Raw genomic sequence first — 19,789 nt, 5'->3', positions numbered from 1 at the left:
CTGGTCTACAGGAGCTAGTTCCAGGACAGCCTCCAAAGCCACAGAGAAACCCTGTCTCGAAAAACCAAAAAAAAAAAAAAAAAAAAAAAAAGAAACTGAACATAAATATAATAATTTATAGAGATCTTTTGCACTTTTACTAGTGGGTTCAGTAATGTCCTTTAGTGCATCTTTTTCCAGGTTCAGGGGCCAATTTAGGATCATGAATTTCATTTTTGTGGGGTGGTTTGAGACAGGGTTTCTCTGTGGCTTTGGAGGCTGTCCTAGATCTAGCTCTTGTAGACCAGGCTGGTCTCGAACTCACAGAGATCTGCCTGCCTCTGCCTACCGGGTGCTGGGATTAAAGGCATGCGCCACCACTGCCTGGCATGAATTTCATTTTTGTCAAGTTTTGTCATCATTAAGCTGGAGGACTCATTTTGCCTTTGTCTGTCATGGTATTGTACTTCTGAAAGGTAGAGATCAATTGATTATGAAGTAAGTCTCAATTTCACTCTGTGTGTCCTAATGAAAATGCCTGCTCAATTTGGGTAGAAACTGTATATAGAAATAGTACATAGGGGCTGGAGAGATGGCTCAGAGGTTAAGAGCACTGACTGCTCTTCCAGGGGTCCTGAGTTCAATTCCCAGCAACCACATGGTGGCTCACAACCATCTACAATTCAATCTGGTGCCCTCTTCTGGCATGTAGGCCGAACAGTGTATATGTAATAAATAAAAAAAAACTGAAAGAAAGAAATAGTACATAAAGTTACATTGCATTAGCCTGCACTCCCTCTATAGCCCCAGATGGTCATCTGTGTAGTAGTTAGTGTTCTTTGAGGAACTGGGCCTTGGCCTATTAGGAAGTGTGGCCTAAGGGCTCTGTCAAGGATAATTACACTGGATTAAAGCAGAGAAACCAATGAGATACATATTTCCCATGACACTCATTGATGACATTCAAGAGAAAGTTGGGCATAGGAAGAGCAATGGAAGGCAGGGGAGAATAGCCGAGTCATGCCCAGTGGCAGAACACCAGAGAAGAGATCTGAGGTTGCCAGCTTTTCAGCATTCAGTTGTTAGAGTTGCTGGGACACCAGAACCACTCTTGGCTGTTTGGAAGGTCTGGCTGTGTTGCTGTCTGTCTCTGTTTTGCATGGAGCTCTAATTAACTGAGGAAACCCAGTTGTTTCTCTTCTGTCTACACTGGGCCTCAGAATGAGCTAAACGGGTGTGGGTGATGCAGGTATGGCATGTAGGACGCTACCATATAAACGAACAGATCAATACCCACCGACTACTAGGACTAAACGAGGAGACTCGCTGCTGAGCATACCGTTTGTGCTTCAGCTGAACCTGCCAGAGCTGCTCTTTCTGTTGTAGATGGATGTAGATTGGAGAGACTGCAGTCTCAAAACTAATAGTATCCCAGCACAAATGCTGCTTCTTAGAATGTCCTTTCATAAAGAGTGGGGCTTTAAACTGCTGTTTAAATATGGAACTGTTGCTTCAAAGAGTAGTAGAAAATATTCCAAACAAAGCACTCTATGGCTATATTGTCCATGGAAACAAAATGCCAGTCCTCCCTCCCTCCCTCCCTCCCTCCCTCCCTCCCTCCCTCCCTCCCTGCCTCCCACCCTCCCTCCCTTTCTTCCTTCTTTCCCCTCCATCCCTTTCTTTTTCTCTCCCTCTCCCCTTCCTACTTTTGAAACAGGCTTTTGTGTAACTCAGGTGTGTCTTGAACTTAGTATGTGTTGCCATGGATAGCCCTGAATTTCCTGTAGAACAAGGGTTACAGGAATTCACCACCATACTCAGTTTCCATGGTGCTGGGGACAGAATCCAAAGCTTCATGAATGTTGGGTAAGCGCTCTTCCAGCTGAGATACATCCTCAACAGACTTCATTTTCCTGAGGTAATGACTCTTCTCAGTCACAGACAGCCCGTGCTACTACACTAGCTGTTTAATGAACTCTTGGCATTGCCCTGTAGTACTTCAGTGAAGGAGACAAATCTTCATGTTAAGGGGACTGCATCTTTGTTAGTCATTCAATTTCAGGAATCTTAGTTTACAGATGAAAGCAAATAATAAACTTCCATAGGAGTCTATTTTCTAACATCAGACAATGCAGCTGGAATGTAGCAGTATGCCTCTTGTAACCTGTGGTTCTAAGTGTAACAGTTCTGTCGTTAACTGTCTAGCCATACAACTAAATACATTAAATTGACTACGAAAAGCATTGATATGTTGAAATGAAATTGTATTCTTATTTATTGTGTAAAAAAATTTCTAGTCACAATCATAGAACCAGTTGCCACCCCACATGGAGCATGTAAATTTAATTAAACTTTGAGCTGTTTTATTCAGGTGCTTTTAGTGGCCCTGAAGTGACGGTGCCAGAGCTGGACATGTAACAGAAAGTTAAAGATTTTGAAGACAATCAGTCATATCCTCACAGTGGACGTAAATCATATTTTCTAAAATGAAAATATGTTTGCATTACAAAGATATTTATTTGTGAAAAGCAATTTCATGTACTTAACACCTAACAAGTTTGGTAACTTAAGGAGACTATTAATTGTGGATTAGTCTTTCCATGACTGATAATATTTGCCAGGTAAGCTTGTGAGTGCATGAACACACGTACTCATTCCTGACAGTGATGAGTGAATAGATTATAGTAGCTAACACTATGCAAATTTCTGCCACCAGGAGAAATGAGACAGGATATATGGAATGGCTTATCTCTTGATTTTAACAAGACTCATGTTCTCGTGTTAACATTAAATATCCAAAATATTATTTTTATCTGTTTTCTTGCTTATAGAACTACCATGCTTATGTTCCCATCTATTGTCTATATTATAAATGTTGAACAGCAAACATATAAGCTGAAGTAATAACTAGTCTAAAAAGTGATTGAGAAAGGCAAAATATGTTTGCTATATAATTTTCTTAACATACTATTTATGAGATTCTGAATTCATTACTCTAAAATTACGTGTTTAAGATGTATGGTCTCTGATTCTGTTGATGTTGGTCCCTGCTTTAGAAATCAGCTTCCTTCTTCCTGCAGGGAGAACGTATTTCCTTTTTTTTTCTGATGCTCCAGGTCTTAGTTGCAAGTTGCCTGTGATGACATCTCAGAGCTGCCCAGGTCCTAAGGGTTAGGTTAGGCATTTCTCCATCACAAGCAATTTAGTGTCATTACAATGTAAAGACTGTGTTTTATATTCTGCAACTACTATGCTGAGCTCTGGGAGGGCAAGGAGCACATCCTGGATATATTTGTATGCTTCACGTAACCTAACACAATGACAAATTTATCAAAAGTATTTGTAATGGGTTGCTTTACAAATATATATGTCTTTGGAGGAAGAGTTTGAATAAATTAAAAAAATGTTGTCACCTACTACTACAAAATACAAATCAGTACCCTGTTGTAGGGTAGAGAGAGCATATCTGCTTCTCTAAATTCTGAGTAATTAGGTTTACAGGCACTCTCCATTGGAAGTTGGTGGACTAGGCAACTAGTGAGATACCGAGTCAGGAGGACCAATGTGAGTTTGAGGCTAGCTTGGGCTACATACCAGACTCTATCTCAAAACACTAGGGATTCAAAACTTAAATAATTTATAAAGATGATTTAGTATAATTAATATAACATATAAGCCATCTATCTTCAAGTAATTTTATTATTATCTATTTTATATGTATGGGTGTTTTGCCTGCATGTATGTCTATGTACCATGTACATGAAGTACCAGTGGAGGCCAGAAGTAGACATCAGATCCCCTGGGACTGGAATTACAGACAATCGTGAGTCTCCATGTGGGCGCTGGGAATTAAAGCCAGTCCTCTGAAAAAGCAGCCAGTGCTTTCTAACCACTGGGATATCCCTGTATCTCTCTATCCTCCAAGTTACCAATTTAACATGTACAACTTAGTGGCTTTTTAGAATCTTCACAGTGATGTGTATGTATCACTAAAATTACTGTTAAAACACTTTTTTGTCATCTCCCCAATGAACCATAAATTCTTTAGTAGTTTTCCCCAATTTTCTCTCCTCTTACATACAATCCTTGGCAACATGTAACTTGCTTCATACCCCTGCAGATCTGCTTGGTGTGCTCATTTCAAAATCATGGAATCATACTAGCCATGGTGCTTTGTGTCTTATTACTTAGCATCATGTGTTCAGGTTTGTTTGTGTTGTGACAAGTATCAATAGTTCATTGCTTTTATTCCATCCCATCCCATGATATAACAGTTGTTGATCCACTTATTAGTTGATCAGCATTTGGGTTGTCTCTGGTTAGGATTTTTTGGAGTGATGTTTCCATAAGAACTCACACAAAAGCTTGCGTGACATGTTTTCTTACAGAGGAGAAGGAGTGATGGGTTGTATAGCAGCTGCATGTTTAACTTTTGGAGGAACTGTCAGATTGACTTTGCTATTTTACACTCTCACAAACATTAGGTGACTGTCCCAAAAACTCAATATTCATGCTATAGTTAAAAAATGCTATTTGCTGAGGGGGCTACAGAATGGACTCTTCAAGCAGAAGAATAAATAACAGCCTGGACTTAGTCTGTGAAATACAGTTTGAGTGGTAGAAACTGGAATGTCAGGGCAGGCAAGCCCAGCTGGCCCAGGCTCTTCTCCTCTTGACTCTGTCACCTACTAGTGGGATTTGTCCAGGTAAGAATTATTTCATTTTTCCCAAGATTTCAATGCCTTGACTTATTTGACTATTATTAAGGCCAATGACAAATGTTTATTATGTATGAAAATTTGTAATATTTATCTGTTAATTATGCAGACATAGTATGGTATAATAGACAGTATATATATAATATATATTATATATAATCGATAGTATAATAGATCAACGGGAAATGCAGTTTAGTAGCCCAGTAGAAAGTTAGTCAGCTTTTGCATTGTAACCTAGCCATCTTCCTATAGTTTTCTTTCAATGGTTGTTGAATTCTCTTCTAGTTCACTAGCCTGCCCCCTCTCTCATTGTATTTACGTAAGAGCTACTTTGGAAAATTATACTTGACTGTGTCCTTATTACATGCTCAGACAAATATTTACCTTGGAATATACGGTTGGTGTCACTAATATGAATACGTTACCTCTAGGTACTACACAGGTTCTTTAGAGGAGCAAAAGCAATACTGCCTGCATATGTGCGCGTGCGCGTGCGCACTCCCATACGTATTATAAATGGGGACCTATCGGATTGGCTTACATGATAGGGGTCAACGGTGGGCATATACACGCTGGAGAGGTAGAGAACTGCTCAGCCCACGAAGCCGGGTTCTTCAGTAGTCCCAATCCAGCATTGGAGGCCTGGAAGATCCCGCGAGAGTCTCTGGTGTTTGGTTCATGTCGCAAAGCCGAAGCTGGAGTCTGATGGCAGGGATGGAACAGAAGAGGTCGGTGCACTGGCTCAGACAGAAACAGAAACAGAAACAGAAACAGACAGGTAGCACTGCCTTTTCCTTAGGCCTCTTCATAGCTGAACCGTCCTCCTGGAAAGGCCTTTCACTCTGAGTGTGAGATTCCCCCAACTAAGTTCCCCGATATCCTCTACTGGCTGACTCCTGCAGGCAGCTGAATATATGCACATAAAAGTACACACAATACAAAAAGAATGATTTCAAACTTACCCTCTGCCTGGACCCAATTTGCTTCGTGTCTGAAACACCTTTCCCTCTCTAGATTGAGGTGAGATTTAATGGTAAGCATGGCTGGGTAGGGTGTGGGGTTCAGTACACAGGAGTACAGGGCCCACTGTTTGCCCGGGGACCATGATTGGGGATATGTTTGGTCCTACAGCCACTAGGGATGGGCTTTAAACTTAGTGGAGCCTGCTCACTTCTTTGAGATCTAGATCTTTTGGTTTCCAGGGAACTTGAACAGGGCACCATCACGTGTTCCTTGTTCTACAGCTTGGAGTGGAAGGACGTGATGACCTCTCCGATGTGAATCCTGGCCACTGTGCCCTGGAGCTTCCCAAGGGCGCACTGAAAAACTGTCTGAAGCCTTGATGTGGGGAGGCATGGGGATCCCACACGTGAACGCGTGCTTTCTTTTTCTTACAGCGGCGTCGTCTCATTCCTCTTCAGCCTCATCTTCACACCCGGAACACAGTGACACATACTGGGGAATCTTCCTCACTTGTCTGGATGTGTCACAATTGCTGGCCCCCTGCTCGTTGCATTTTCTGTCATTTCCTATCTGCTCTACCTACCCCATTGCTTGTGGATACCTCTCATCTTCTAGACCTTACTCCCGCAGCGCAGCCCCCTCTGAGTGTACAGGGAAACTTTTCCCTGCCTGAGTCTGTCTCCAGGGGTCCTCACGGAAGCCGGTACAAGCATCTGGCTACATGTACTACTCCCAGAGACTCACCAGGCCCCCATGAGAAAAGAACGCTGGTCAGCTTAACTTGAAGTACTTTTATTCAGTGAATGTAGTGGCGCATGCCTTTAATCCCAGCCCTCAGGAGGCAGAGTTAGTTTGAAGCCAGTCTAGTCTATGTAGGCAGTCAAGACCATGTTTCAAAAAAATAGAACATAAATCTATGTTTATTCTTATTATAACACATACAATGGTTAGAAAAAATAAGCAAACGGTGAATTATAGAAAGTTCAAATTGTTACACGTATTTTTTTGCTGGGGTTGTCTCATACATGGTCTCTTTCACCAACCTTCATCTTTGTTGCTCTAAATCTTCTCAAGCGCTTGTAAGAACATCCCTTCCAGGAACTTCACAGTGTTTTAAAGAAAACAAAGGCATTAGTCAGCTGCCAATCACTTTACTGCAGACTTGGAATGTTTTTACACCTGAAGGAAGGTTTAAATTGTCTCTAACCCACAGTCTAACCTCCTTGGCCCTCACTCTCTGCTGGCAGAGTCCCTCTAGGTTACAGCCTTAATGGGGGCCACATAAGGCTTCTCAGCTGCGGGTGGGGGTGTGGCTTTGCAGTGATGATGGTGGCTTGGCATGGGCAGGGAAAGTGCAGCCCCGTATCTTTGAAATGGCAGATGCTGCCCTGTGATTATATACGGGGATCTTTCTTTTGTTTGTAATTATGCGCATGCATGCGGGTCCGTGTGGAAGTGTGTACAGCTCTCTGAACAGGCCGGAGGAAGATGCTGTTGAATCCTCTAGCGCTGGAGTTATAGGCAATGGTGGGTGCTGGAAACTGAACTCTGATCCTTGCACAGGCAGGGTTATGCCCTTAACCAATGAACCATCTCTTCAGCCCCTGGGGGATAGCTTTTAAATAAGCATTTTTAACAGGATAAATGAAGGATATAGACGTAAATAAGGAATGCTGTATAAATAAGGGAAAGGAACATACAAAGAGACTGGTGCTGACTTCCTGAGAAGGGGAGGAAGGAAGGTCTCCTCTGTGGTCCCACATCTCCCGAGGGGTTTCCAAGCACCTAACCCACCGTCCAGAAAAAAAAAATTACCTATGATTAACTAACCCTCACTTCTTGATAATTCTGTATCAAACATTCTCTAGGTTCTGTTCTTTTTTTTTATTTAAATTAGAAACAAGCTTGCTTCACTTGTCAATCCCAGCTCCCTCTCCATCCCCTCCTCCCCCTGCCCCCTGGGTTCTGCTCTTTAAGGCATAAAATCATTTGGCTTTTATATATGTTCTTTGAAGTAACAAACTGATACTTAAACTGTGACTTCTATCAGCAAGCATGCATCTATACACACACTATCACAAGGGAAGACTAACAGCTTCCTGACTAGTGAAACACAGTCAGAAACATAAATTACAGCAGAATCAGGAAATGGCTTTCCCCAAGGGGACTTTGAAGGAATGCATATTTAAATTGGATCCTGAAACTTGTAGGTTTGAATTTATTACCAGTTCTCCAAGAAATATTATAGTTATCCAAAAGATGCCATTATAGAAATGGAATTCAATGACAAAAAATGGATTGGCCTTTTAAAAATGGTCCCCAGAATTATGTTTCTCCACTGAGCTGTGTTTAAACTCTGACTGCAGATGGATTTATAAATAATCCCTTTGAATAAGTACTAACACTCTTTGTCATAGAAAGGGAAGTTTGACAAAGAATATCCAAAAAAGAGTATGGTGGTGGTGCAAGCCTTTAATCCCAGCACTTGGGAGGCAGACACTAGAGGATCTCTGTGAGTTCAAGGCCAGAATGGTCTACACAGTGAGCTCCAGGACAGCCAGGACAGTGACACAGAGAAACCGTCTCTCAAAAAACAAACAAACAAAAGAAAGGAAGAAAATCCAAGAAAGAAAAAGACCTGGGTGTAATGCAGTTTAAACACTGAATACTCTATTGTGGCTTCTTAAGTTGGTGTTTCTATTATTAACAAAACAAATGCACAACCTGGGTGTGGTAGTTCAAGCCTGTGATCCCAGAATATGGGAGGTTGGGTCAAAGGAATTTAAGGTAATTTGGGTCACATGCTGAGTTTGAGACCAGTTTGGACTATATGAGATGCTGTCTAAATAAACAACAATAGCAAAAAAAAATCATACACAAAACAAGTGTATAAAGAGCATAAAACCTTTATTTCCTGTAATTTAAAGTCAAATCCTCCCTAAATATCAAAATGTTTGTGTGTACAGACTCACTGATACTTTGAACTTTCATCTCAGATTTATCTAATTAGTTATAGGAAATTATGAGGTGTGGATGTTTTATTAAAAGATGAAGAGTAATATTTGAATATGTTTAGAAGGCTGAGATTCTTCAGTAGGTAAAAGTGCTTGCTGCCAAGCTTAACTTCACTTCCTGGAACCCCTGAAAACGGTACTCTCTCTCTCTCTCTCTCTCCACACACACACACACACACACACACACACACACTAAATGTAATAAAATTGAAAAATACACATGGATTTATATACATTCCCTATAAAAATTTCCTACCAAAAGATACACCTACCTGTCTTTGCATACTTAATGGTTAACAAAATGAATGTTTGTTTTTTTTAGCATGTGACTTTTCCCTTTGCTTCCTCTGGACTGACCCCTCCTGTACCTCAGTTTCCCTGCGTCTGAAAATGGGGATAATTCTGTAGTTATCTCCAAGGACTGTTGAGAGAGTCAAATGAGATTGACTAAGAAGAAAAACTGTCTCTTCAGTAACTTTTCAGTGGCTATTACTGAAAGACCTCGGCATCAAAGCGCCGGGCACTGAACCGAACCCTCTGCCCAAGAACCGGGGCCAGACCACTTGCTGCAAATGTAAGAGGTGATTTATTGAGTACACAGGCGCCTGCAGATGCTGCTGCAACTCGGGTGCAGAGCATACCGGGCTTGCAGGGAGCACAATATTTATGGAGTTTTAATGGTTACATAAGTAACAGGCATTTCATTGGCTCATCTTGAGGGCAGGGGTAGTTCCCATGGACTAAGTTTCCTGGTATTACTTTATGAAAGACCCCGGCACGCTTCAGCAATTATTATCCGGGTCCCATGACTAGTATGGTGATCATAGACACAACTGGGGGCAAGGGTAGTTGCCAAGGACTAGGTGTCCTGGTATTGCCACATAAAAGACCCTGGCATGCTTCAGCAATTATTATCCGGGTCCCATGACTGCTCTGGTAACCACAGATCCTGTTTGACATCCTGCCAGCTGGGCGGGGCACCTGGTCTGGGTTTTTTCATTAGGCAGCGGCCTGGCCTTGCTTTTCTTTTCCTAGGGGGTCCTGGGTAGGGGCCTTTCATTACTACGGTTGATATAGCCAAATGATTGAGAGTCAAAATTTGATTGAGGCCGTGAGGTATGTGGCTTAATCCACATTTTGGTAGTCTGTTTTCCACTTGCACTTTGCCTGGTACACAATGTAACCGTCACATTTTCATCATACTTAGGTCTATGCTTAAAATAAACAATCACATATTTTGTTTAGTGGTTGAGAAGGGCAGGTCTTTCGATGGTTAAAATGTTTATTATCTTTATGATGAGAAAGAAGAAAAAGTCAAAGTCCTTTGGACCAACATGCTGTTTTCTTTCTGCCATTATTTCACCTCTGAGAGGACAGGGCTCATTCTGGAGGCCCAGAGAGAATTCCACTGGAAAACCAAAAATACACAAGGCAGGCAGCGCCACACACAAGTTTGCTGAAGAGCTAGAGTCTGCTTCTGGAAGAAATAAATCACTGAAGTCTGGGTTCCAGAATAAGTAGTCCTCTTTGCATGGCCAAAAGGCCATTATCTTCTTAAATTCATTCCCAGAATACTTTGTAAAAGGAGACTTACATAAACTGACCCGTTTGCCACTCTCTGCTCCCTTCTGTTTTGTTTCTGAATCAGTCATTTTTGGCCAACCTTACTGGCTTCACATTTTCATGTTTATCCTTACACGCAGCAACCAAGCAAACTCTGAGTGGAACGTCACTGTTTACGAGTGACATGCTGTATTTGTTTACTAACTGTTATGCAAACTGAGTTTTGTGTGTTTTGCACTTTTCCTACTTTCCTACATATTTTCCTGAATGCATAAAATTCTGGTTTTCTCCTACGCCAGCTTCCAAATATTGACAACTGTGCTTCTTGTGATTTTTACCTCATTTAGGGGATGTGTATCAGGTTAAATGTTGGTGAATATATTAAGAATGCCAGAATGCCAAAGTAATACTACAAAGCAACTAAGAACAGTGAATAGAAACAGAACATTTCTTTATCCTTATCAATAACAAACTGAAGTGTCCCCCTCTCTTCCTGGAAAGATGTAGATTTTTCTTTTGGCAAAATAATGACAAAGCTGTTTCTTGATCCAAAGATGCTGTATGATGAAAAACCAGTGCTAATATTTACAAGAAGCAAATTTTAAATAGCAGGTTTTTAATGACACATTCACCCACCCCACTGGAAGTGGCAAGGCTCTGGGCCTGTAATCTCCCTCCCCGATTCCCAAGTAGGTTTGTAAACACACACACACACACACACACACACACACACACACACACACACACACACACACACACACACACACACACACACACACACACACACAGGCACAGATGTAGCCAGGTTCTGGGCCTATAGTAAGTTTGAGGCCAGTCTGGTCTCCACCTTGAGAGTTGAGACCTTGTTTCTAAACTTAAATGTTTATCACCTCACAATCAAGGTTTTGTTTTGATTTTGGGAAGATCGTTTTCCATAGGCTACAAACAGGAGTTTGTTTGCTCTTTAGTTTCCCTAGGCTAGGTAAAGTACTCTGTGTGTTTGATGAATCTGAGTTTTGCCTTTGGAGAGGAACATCTCTAGAGACCATTATCCATCCGCATTATCCCCACTTATACCCACAGAGACTAAATGTGGGGCTGCTGGGAGCTACAGGAAAGTCCTGGATCTTTCCTCAACTTCACTGGGGGTGAGGTTGGGAGCTCAGTCTGGATGCTCTCTCCTCCTTGGTGACCGAGCCAAGGCACCTTCCAGTCTTCAGAAAGACGACAGGACAACGTCGAGGGCCATTTCCCTCGCTCCCGGCTCCGCGGTGGCCTCTCGCAGGCCCCGAATGCCCGCTTCCCGCGGCCGCAGCTCCCGGGTGCACGGGGAACACACAGTGGCGGCCGCGTGACCCGACCACAAACGCGCGGCACCCCACGTGTCCGCGCGGCCCCGGGGCTCGCACCGCCGCTCGCCCAGACGCCCAGGACCGGCGGCGCTCGGGCTCCTGCCATGCTGTTCCGCTTCGGCGTGGTGGTGCCGCCCGCGGTGGCCGGGGCGCGGCCCGAGCTGCTGCTCGCCGGGTCGCGGCCGGAGCTGGGGCGCTGGGAGCCGCGCGGGGCCGTGCGTCTCCGGCCCGCGGGTACCGCGGCCGGGGCGGCCGCGCTGGCGCTGCAGGAGCCCGGCCTGTGGCTCGCCGAGGTGGAGCTGGCGCCCGACAACGAGGCGGCGGCGGCCGGCGGGACGGAGCCCGGCCGCGAGGACACCGGCCGCGTAGACACCTTCTGGTACAAGTTCCTGCAGCGCGAGCCCGGAGGCGAGCTGCGCTGGGAAGGTACTGCGCACGCGGGCCTCGGGACCCGCACCCCGCGGCTCCCCGGTGCGCCCAGGCGGCCGCCTCGGGGCCCGCACCCCCCTCTGCGGGTCACCGCTCGCCCCCGGGGCCTGGCCACCTTGGCCTCGCCCCGCCCCGCCGCACCGCGTTCCCGCACGCGGCTCGCCGCCCCTGGCCTGACTGAGAGCCGGCCCTTGTGGTTCTCTCGGCCTCCACTCCGCCCCTGGTCTCCAACCCACGCGAAAGTCGCCAATCCCAGGCTCCAAAGGGCCGCTCCCTGCGGGGAATTTTCCCTTAGATTTTTGAGACCGAACCAGTGGCAAATAGCAAGCTCCTCCCCCAACGACAGCTCGCCCAGATGCCAGAGAAAGAGACATACATGGCTTGATTTCTTAAAATACGTGGAGAGTAATACTGGTTGTAAAGACATGATTATAACAGTAAAAATAAGCAACCAGGTGTGATGGCACACATCTAATGCCAGTTTTGGGAAGCCGAGGCAGGAGGATTTCTGGGAGTTTCCAGCCCCATAGGCTGCAGCGTGAGACATTGTTTGAAGAAAATACTATAATAAAAATTATATGAGCGAAAACAGCGTTTCTGCCATGCAGCACCATAAGCATACATGCGTATGTGTAACTTTTTGAACAGATATTGTGCAATATATCATTTTGAATATTTATATATTTTTTGGTAACAATATTATTAGTGCAGCTCCGTCTTATTGCATCTGGGTGTGTTTTATTTTTTAAGTGAAAAAAATACTGCGCACCTGTCTCTGTGCATGCAGGTTCCTTTTACTTTTAGAGATTCTTGGAATCCTGGTGCAGTTTTCTTTCCAGCATTGGGGAGTGTTTCTATACAGCAGATTCGGAGAAGCCAAACTGTAGCCACTGAACATTTCAACATTTCAGTCGGGAATGTCCTGCAAAGTGGTGGCAGCGGGTTTGCCCACAACACAGGGTAGATTGAGGCAGCCTTTTCTTTGATGGAAACGAGCAGGGTGGAAAACTGAATTAAAAAAAGAAAATATCCCATACACCCCGCCCCAAACCAGTGGCACTGTTAAGAGGTGTGACTTTGTTGGAGTAGGTGTGTCCTGTTGGGGGAGTGTGTTAGTGGAGGCGGGCTTTGAGGTCTCATAGATGCTCAAGCCATGTCCGGGGTCTCAGAGCAGCTGTTGCCTGCCTATCAAGATGCAGGACTCTGAGCTCCAGCACCGTGTCTGCCTCCATGCCACCATGTGGCATCGTGGTGATAATGGACTAAACGTCTAAAATTGTAAGCCACTCCAGTGAAATGCTTTTCCTTTGTAAGAGTTCCCGTGGTCGTGGTGTCTGTTCACAGCAATAGAAACCCTAACTGAGACAGCATGGTTCAGTGGTTATTTAAACGTCTGGGTTTGTTGGTCAGCTGGCATTACTGTCTTTCATTAAACCAGAAGTGAGAGGTACCTGCCTCTGCTTGTCCTTCGCTTTGGAGTGTATTTCTATTACTAATACTGTGGACTTCTCTGATAATTTCAAAAACAGTGTAAAGTATGCTACATCTTCCATTTGCAACTTCTCTCCTTTGTTAACTTTCCCGACACCGCCCAAGATGCCTAATAATTTGCTTTATTGCTATTTCTTACTGCACCCACTTTAGCTTGTCTGCTTTCAATTTTTCTGATAGTTACCACATACATTATATATAATCTGTAAAAATTCATATCTATTGACACCTGCTGTAAATGCATAAAATTAACAAATGCACCTGGTATAAAATATGAAGAATTTAGTCTATACTCATTACCTATTTCTTCCCTGCTGATTTTATGTCCTCATTTCAAATTATAGAAGCAATATTGACTTCTATTTTGCAGAGGGTTCATTATTACCCTATTAAGGAAAATTGCTCTTTAAAAGATTACTAAAAAGAATGCACACACCACCTCTCCCTTTCTTTACCCTGTGTTTGTTTCTATGTTAACTTTCATGTGTTCATGTTCTGTTTTCCACAAGTGACCTCTTGTAGATGGGTCGGTTGGTGCCGAGGATTGGAAATTAATGAGGAGATGTGGCGATGCCCTGTGTTTAAGAGCAAGGATCGTTGTGCTGTCACTGGAAGGGTTAAACTGCCTTATCCAGGAATGTGGCTTTATTAGAATAGCATAGACTGAGGTCAACTGATGCATGTGTCAAGTGTTAGGTAGGGTTGACAGGCTCTCTCACACTGTATGTAGGTAGCCCAGGCTCAGCTGCAGCTGGTAACAGTCATTCCTTCTGCAGCCTCCAGAGTGCTGGGATAACAGATGTAAACCACTATGCTTCGTAATTTTGCTATTGCCACTATAAACCAAGTGGTGCTGTTAGAATTAAAAAGAAAAAAAATAAAAATAAAAAGGCCAGGATGATGGCACAGGCCCTTAATCCCAGCACTTAAGAGACAAGTGGATCTCTGAATTTTCAGAAGCCAGATTGGTATACAAAGAGAATTCCAAGGCAGCCAGAGCTACATAATAGAGAGACCCTGTCTCAAGAACACCAGAATAAATATTTTTTTAGAAAAGAAAATGAGTTTCAGTTGCAGAGACTATACATGAATGGGTAAAGCCCCTTTTCTTTACTATGATGCCAACCTTACTTAAATTTTGTTTTAAATGATTTCAGAATTTTTTTATCGTATGCTTATGTTGAAACGTTCTTCTACAACTTAATTTCAGATTTCTTCTTTTTAACTATTTTAACAGAAGAATCACACTAGCCCTCACGATTTCTTGCTTAATCACCAGGTTTAATGATTGTAATTTTTCTTAGTTCTCGAAAACACCTTTTCTTGCGGACTTGGGATTCCTGTTGCAGTTAGCACTAATATGAAGCTGCCCTGTTGTAGTCCGTCTTTGTGGGCCTTCAGTCTGATCTTTGCCTGGTTCCTACCTGAGAGGGGGAGTGTGGATTGAGAAATGGCAGGAAAAGATGCTAAGGAAAAGAGACACAGGATAGAGTCAGGAGGGCAATCAGTAAATTCTGAATGCCCAAGTTTATTCTTCAACATTCCTAAGTACCCCAACCAAAAGGGAAAATGACAAAAGACTTATATATAAGGAACAAACAGTCTTTCTTCCCTTAAACCTCCAAACCTTTGATAACCATACCTTAGACTCAGTTTTCTGTTATCTGGCCTTTAGGGTCAAAAGTAACCACACCTCAGACCAAGTTTGTTGTTATTTAGATAAGACATCCTCTACCAAGATCAAAACATCCTACAGTAGCCACGTCTTATACCTTTAGGTTTTATGACTTACTAAGGACAGCTTTGAACTCTCGCCTTCAGCCAAAGTGAAGCAGAGCCATCTTTATGGGCCTCTGCACTGCCCTAGCAAGGCCGCCTGGCGAGACAATAACGACATGCACCTGGTTTGCTTCCTTGCTTTGGATTCCACACCATCGTTCTTTTTTCTTTCTTTCTTTTTTTTTTTTTACGAGACAGGGTTTCTCTGTATTGTTTTGGAGGCTGCCCGACCAGCCCGGCCTAAAACTCACAGAGATCCGCCTGCCTCCCGAGTGCTGGGATTAAAGGCGTGCACCACCACCGCCTGGCTCACATCGTCGTTCTTGAGCAACTTAATCACTGTGTTGGTTGTGTTCTCTAATAACTTTCAAAAAGTGCCAGATGGGAACCACAGTGTCTGAGCCCCGCCCTCCAATTCCAGATTAGTCATTTAGTAGAGCACTCTGTTCTCAGAGCCCTTTGCTCTTGGCAGGGTTTGTCTCAAGACCCTTGGGTGTCAATGTTGGAGAATAATTCTAATATCAAACCCAGTCCACTTTTTTTTTTCTCTTGGTGGAGGTGGTCCGTTTTATTTTCCATTGGAACTTTAATTTTTAAAATAAATTATTGTGTCAGGATGTGTCTCCTTATGTTTAGTGGTGTTTGCTTCCTTTAATACCAAGAACTGTTTTCTTCAATTCATGGAAGTTTTTCTTTGACTATTTTCTTCTCTATGTTTTTGTCCCCCCCACCTCTTTGAAAGGTGATAGTTATATACCTTCTTCTCATGCATTAAGAATCCCTTTGCTCTCATTTTATCTTTTATTGCATTTATTTTCTGAAATCATCCATTTCACAATTTTGTCAGCACAGTGTGTCATTTTTACTTTTGACGGTCATTGTTTTCCATTATTTTATGTGTATGGCTGTTTTGCTGGGACGTATATCTGTGCATTGAGTGCTTGCCGTGCCTTCCAAGCCAGAAGAGGTTGTGAGTCACCATGAGGTAATGGGAATTGAACCCTCATCGTCTGGAAGAGCAGCCAGTGGGCACTTAACCACTGAACCATCTCTCTCACTCCAACAGTCATATTTTTTTTTAAATTTTATTTTCCAGTTTAAATTTAGATAAGAATCAAGGTTGCTTCACAAGTCAGTTCCAGGTCCCTCTCCCATTCCCTCCCTTCCTCCCGTGCCCTCCCCCCCCCCCGTTATCCTCTCATTTCTCCAGGGAGGGTGAGGCCCTCCATGGGGGTGTCCATAGTGTGTCATTTCATATAGGGCAGGGCCTAGACCCTTTCCCAAGAGTTCTGGGTGAGAGTGCTCCTCACATTGTTCTATTGGAGTCCAAAGTCCGTGTGTAAACTTGGGATGGGTACTGATCTGCTGCCCAAGGCTCAATAGATTCCCTAGGCCTCTTCACTGACACCCAGATTCAGGGGGTCTTGATCAGTCCCATGCTGGCTTCCCAGGCTAATGCCTGGGATTCAAGAGTTAACCTTTGTCTGGTCAGCTGTTTCTGGGGGTTAAACCAGCCCAGTCTTAATTCCTTTGATCATCAGTCCTCCCTCTCTGTTACTGGCTTTCTTGAGTTCAGCTCAGTACTTAACCAAGGGAGTCTGCCTCTTCTTCGATCAGCCACTAAATAAAGTTTCTGTTTCCCAGACTCTCTGGCCATAGGATTGTAGGCTGGCACTCCCCAGATCTATGTCTAAAATCCATATATGAGAGAGTACATGCCATGTTTCTCTTTTTGTGACTGGGTTACCTCACTCAGGATGGTTTCTTCTAGTGTCATCCATTTGCCTGCGAATCTCATGATTCCATTATTTTTTTCTGCTGAATAGTACTCCATTGTGTAGATGTACCACATTTTCTCTATCCACTCTTCGGGTGAGGGACATCTAGGTTGCTTCCACGTTCTGGCAATTACAAATAAAGCTGCTATGAACATAGTGGAACAGACCTCTTTGTTGTATGAATGGGCATCTTTTGGATATATGCCTAAGAGTGGAGTTGCTGGGTCTTGTGGTAGGTTTATTCCCATTTTTCTGAGGAATCTCCACACTGATTTCCAAAGTGGCTGAACCAGTTGGCACTCCCACCAGCACTGGAGGAGTGTCCCCCTTTTACCACATCCTCTCCAGCATAAATTGTCATTGGTGTTTTTGATTTTAGCCATTCTGACAGGGGTGAGATGGTATCTGAGAGTTGTTTTGATTTGCATTTCCCGGATGGCTAAGGATGTTGAGCACTTTCTCAAGTGCCTCTCTGCCATTTTAGACTCCTCTATTGAAAACTCTCTATTTAGTTCTGCAGCCCACTTTTTAATAGGGTCCTTTGGTGTTTTGGAGACTTGCTTCTTGAGTTCTTTGTAAATTTTGGAGATCAACCCTCTGTCAGATGTGGGATTAGTGAATATTTTTTCCCATTCTGTGGGCTGCCTTTTTGTCTTGCTGACTGTGTCCTTTGCCTTACAGAAGCTTCTCAGTTTCAGTAGGTCCCATTTATTAATTGTTGATCTTACTGCCTGTGCTACTGGTGTTATGTTCAGGAAGCTGTCTCCTGTACCAATTCGTTCAAGGGCACCACCCACTTTCTCTTCTAAGAGGTTCAGTGTGGCTGGATTTATGTTGAGGTCTTTGATCCATTTGGACTTAAGTTTTGTGCATGGCGATAGACATGGATCGATCTGCATTCTTCTACATGCCAGTCTCCAATTATGCCAGCACCATTTGTTGAAGATGCTTTCTTTATTCCATTGTATATTTTTAGCTTCTTTGTCAAAGATCAGATGTTCGTACGTGTGTGGGTTAATACCCGGGTTTTCAATTCGATTCCATTGGTCTACCTGTCTATTTTTGTGCCAATACCAAGCTGTTTTCAGGACTATAGCTCTATAATAGAGCTTGAGGTCAGGGATGGTGATGCCTCCGGACGTTGCCTTGTTGAACAGGGTTGTTTTGGCTATCCTGGGTCTTTTGTTTTTCCATACAAAATTGATTATTGTTCTTTCAAGGTCTGTGAAGAACTGTGCTGGGATTTTAATGGGGATTGCATTGAATCTGTAGATTGCTTTTGGCAGGATTGCCATTTTTACTACATTGATCCTACCTATCCAAGAGCATGGGAGATCTTTCCATTTTCTGAGGGCTTCTTTAATTTCTTTCTTTAAAGATTCAAAGTTCTTACGATACAGGTCTTTCACTTGTTTGGTTAGCGTTACCCCAAGGTATTTTATGTTGTTTGTGGCAATTGTAAAGGGTGATGTTTCTCTGATTTCTCTTTCAGCCCTTTTATCATCTGTATATAGTAGGGCTACTGATTTTCTTGAGTTGATCTTGTAGCCTGCCACTTTGCTGAAGGTGTTAATCAGCTGTAAGAGTTCCCTGGTAGAGTTCTTTGGGTCATTGATGTAAACTATCATATCGTCTGCAAACAGTGAAAGTTTGACCTCTTCCTTCCCAATTTGTATCCCCTTGATCCCCCTTTGTTGTCGTATGGCAATAGCTAGGACTTCAAGTACCATGTTGAAAAGGTATGGAGAGAGTGGACAGCCTTGTTTTGTTCCTGATTTTAGAGGAATTGCATTGAGTTTCTGTCCATTTAGTTTGATGTTGGCTGTTGGTTTACTGTATATAGCTTTTATTATGTTTAAGTATGTCCCTGTTATCCCAGATCTCTCCAAGACCTTTATCATGAAGGGGTGTTGGATTTTGTCAAAGGCTTTTTCAGCATCTAGTGAGATGATCATGTGATTTTTGTTTTTCAGCTTGTTTATATGGTGGATTACGTTGATGGATTTTCGTATGTTGAACCATCCCTGCATTCCTGGGATGAAACCTACTTGATCGTGGTGAATGATTGTTTTGATGTGTTCTTGGATCCGATTTGCCAGTATTTTATTGAGTATGTTTGCATCAATGTTCATGAGGGATATTGGTCTGAAGTTCTCTTTCTTAGTTGTATCTTTGTGTGGCTTGGGGATCAAGGTTATTGAAGCCTCATAGAAAGAGTTTGGCAAAGACCCTTCTGCTTCTATTGTGTGGAACACTTTGAGAAGAATTGGTATAAGCTGTTCTTTGAATTTCTGGTAGAATTCTGCACTGAGGCCATCTGGACCTGGGCTTTTTTTGGTTGGGAGACTTTTGATGACAGCTTCTATTTCCATAGGGGTTATAGGTCTATTTAAATTGCTTATCTGTTCTTGATTTAGTTTTGGCAATTGATAGCTGTCCAGGAAGTCATCCATTTCCTTTAAATTTTCGAATTTTGTGGAGTACAGGTTTTCAAAGTATGACCTAATGATTCTCTGGATTTCCTCAGAGTCTGTTGTTATGTCCCCCTTTTCATTTCTAATTTTGTTAATTTGCGTGTTCACTCTCTGCTGTTTGGTAAGTTTGGACAAAGGTTTGTCTATCTTGTTGATTTTCTCATAGAACCAACTCTTCGTTGCGTTGATTCTTTGTATTGTTTTCCTGGTTTCTACTTTATTGATTTCAGCCCTCAATTTGATTATTTC

The 19,789-nt window shown here is 43.0% G+C and overlaps 1 protein-coding gene and 1 pseudogene across 2 annotated transcripts in view; one reads left to right on the top strand and one right to left on the bottom strand.

Annotated features, from left to right (window-relative positions):
• Positions 1–6,333: 6,333 nt before the first annotated feature.
• On the bottom strand, positions 6,334–6,450 carry LOC121132951 (annotated as a pseudogene).
• A 5,179-nt stretch (positions 6,451–11,629) lies between these two features.
• Positions 11,630–19,789, top strand: part of Epm2a (EPM2A glucan phosphatase, laforin) — a 92,052-nt gene continuing 83,892 nt past the window's right edge. The window contains exon 1 of one of the 2 annotated variants that reach the window (XM_040758149.1): positions 11,630–12,015. In XM_040758149.1, coding sequence (XP_040614083.1) covers positions 11,694–12,015 — 322 coding nt within the window. In that variant the 5' untranslated portion in view covers positions 11,630–11,693. The remainder of the gene's footprint in view (positions 12,016–19,789) is intronic. The other variant, XM_040758148.1, reaches the window with a different exon arrangement.

This window comes from Mesocricetus auratus, unplaced genomic scaffold, assembly GCF_017639785.1.
Source record: "Mesocricetus auratus isolate SY011 unplaced genomic scaffold, BCM_Maur_2.0 Super-Scaffold_100018, whole genome shotgun sequence".
Lineage (NCBI taxonomy): Eukaryota > Metazoa > Chordata > Mammalia > Rodentia > Cricetidae > Mesocricetus > Mesocricetus auratus.
The sequence above is the reverse complement of the archived record's forward strand: the minus strand, read 5'-3'. Positions and strand labels throughout refer to the sequence as shown.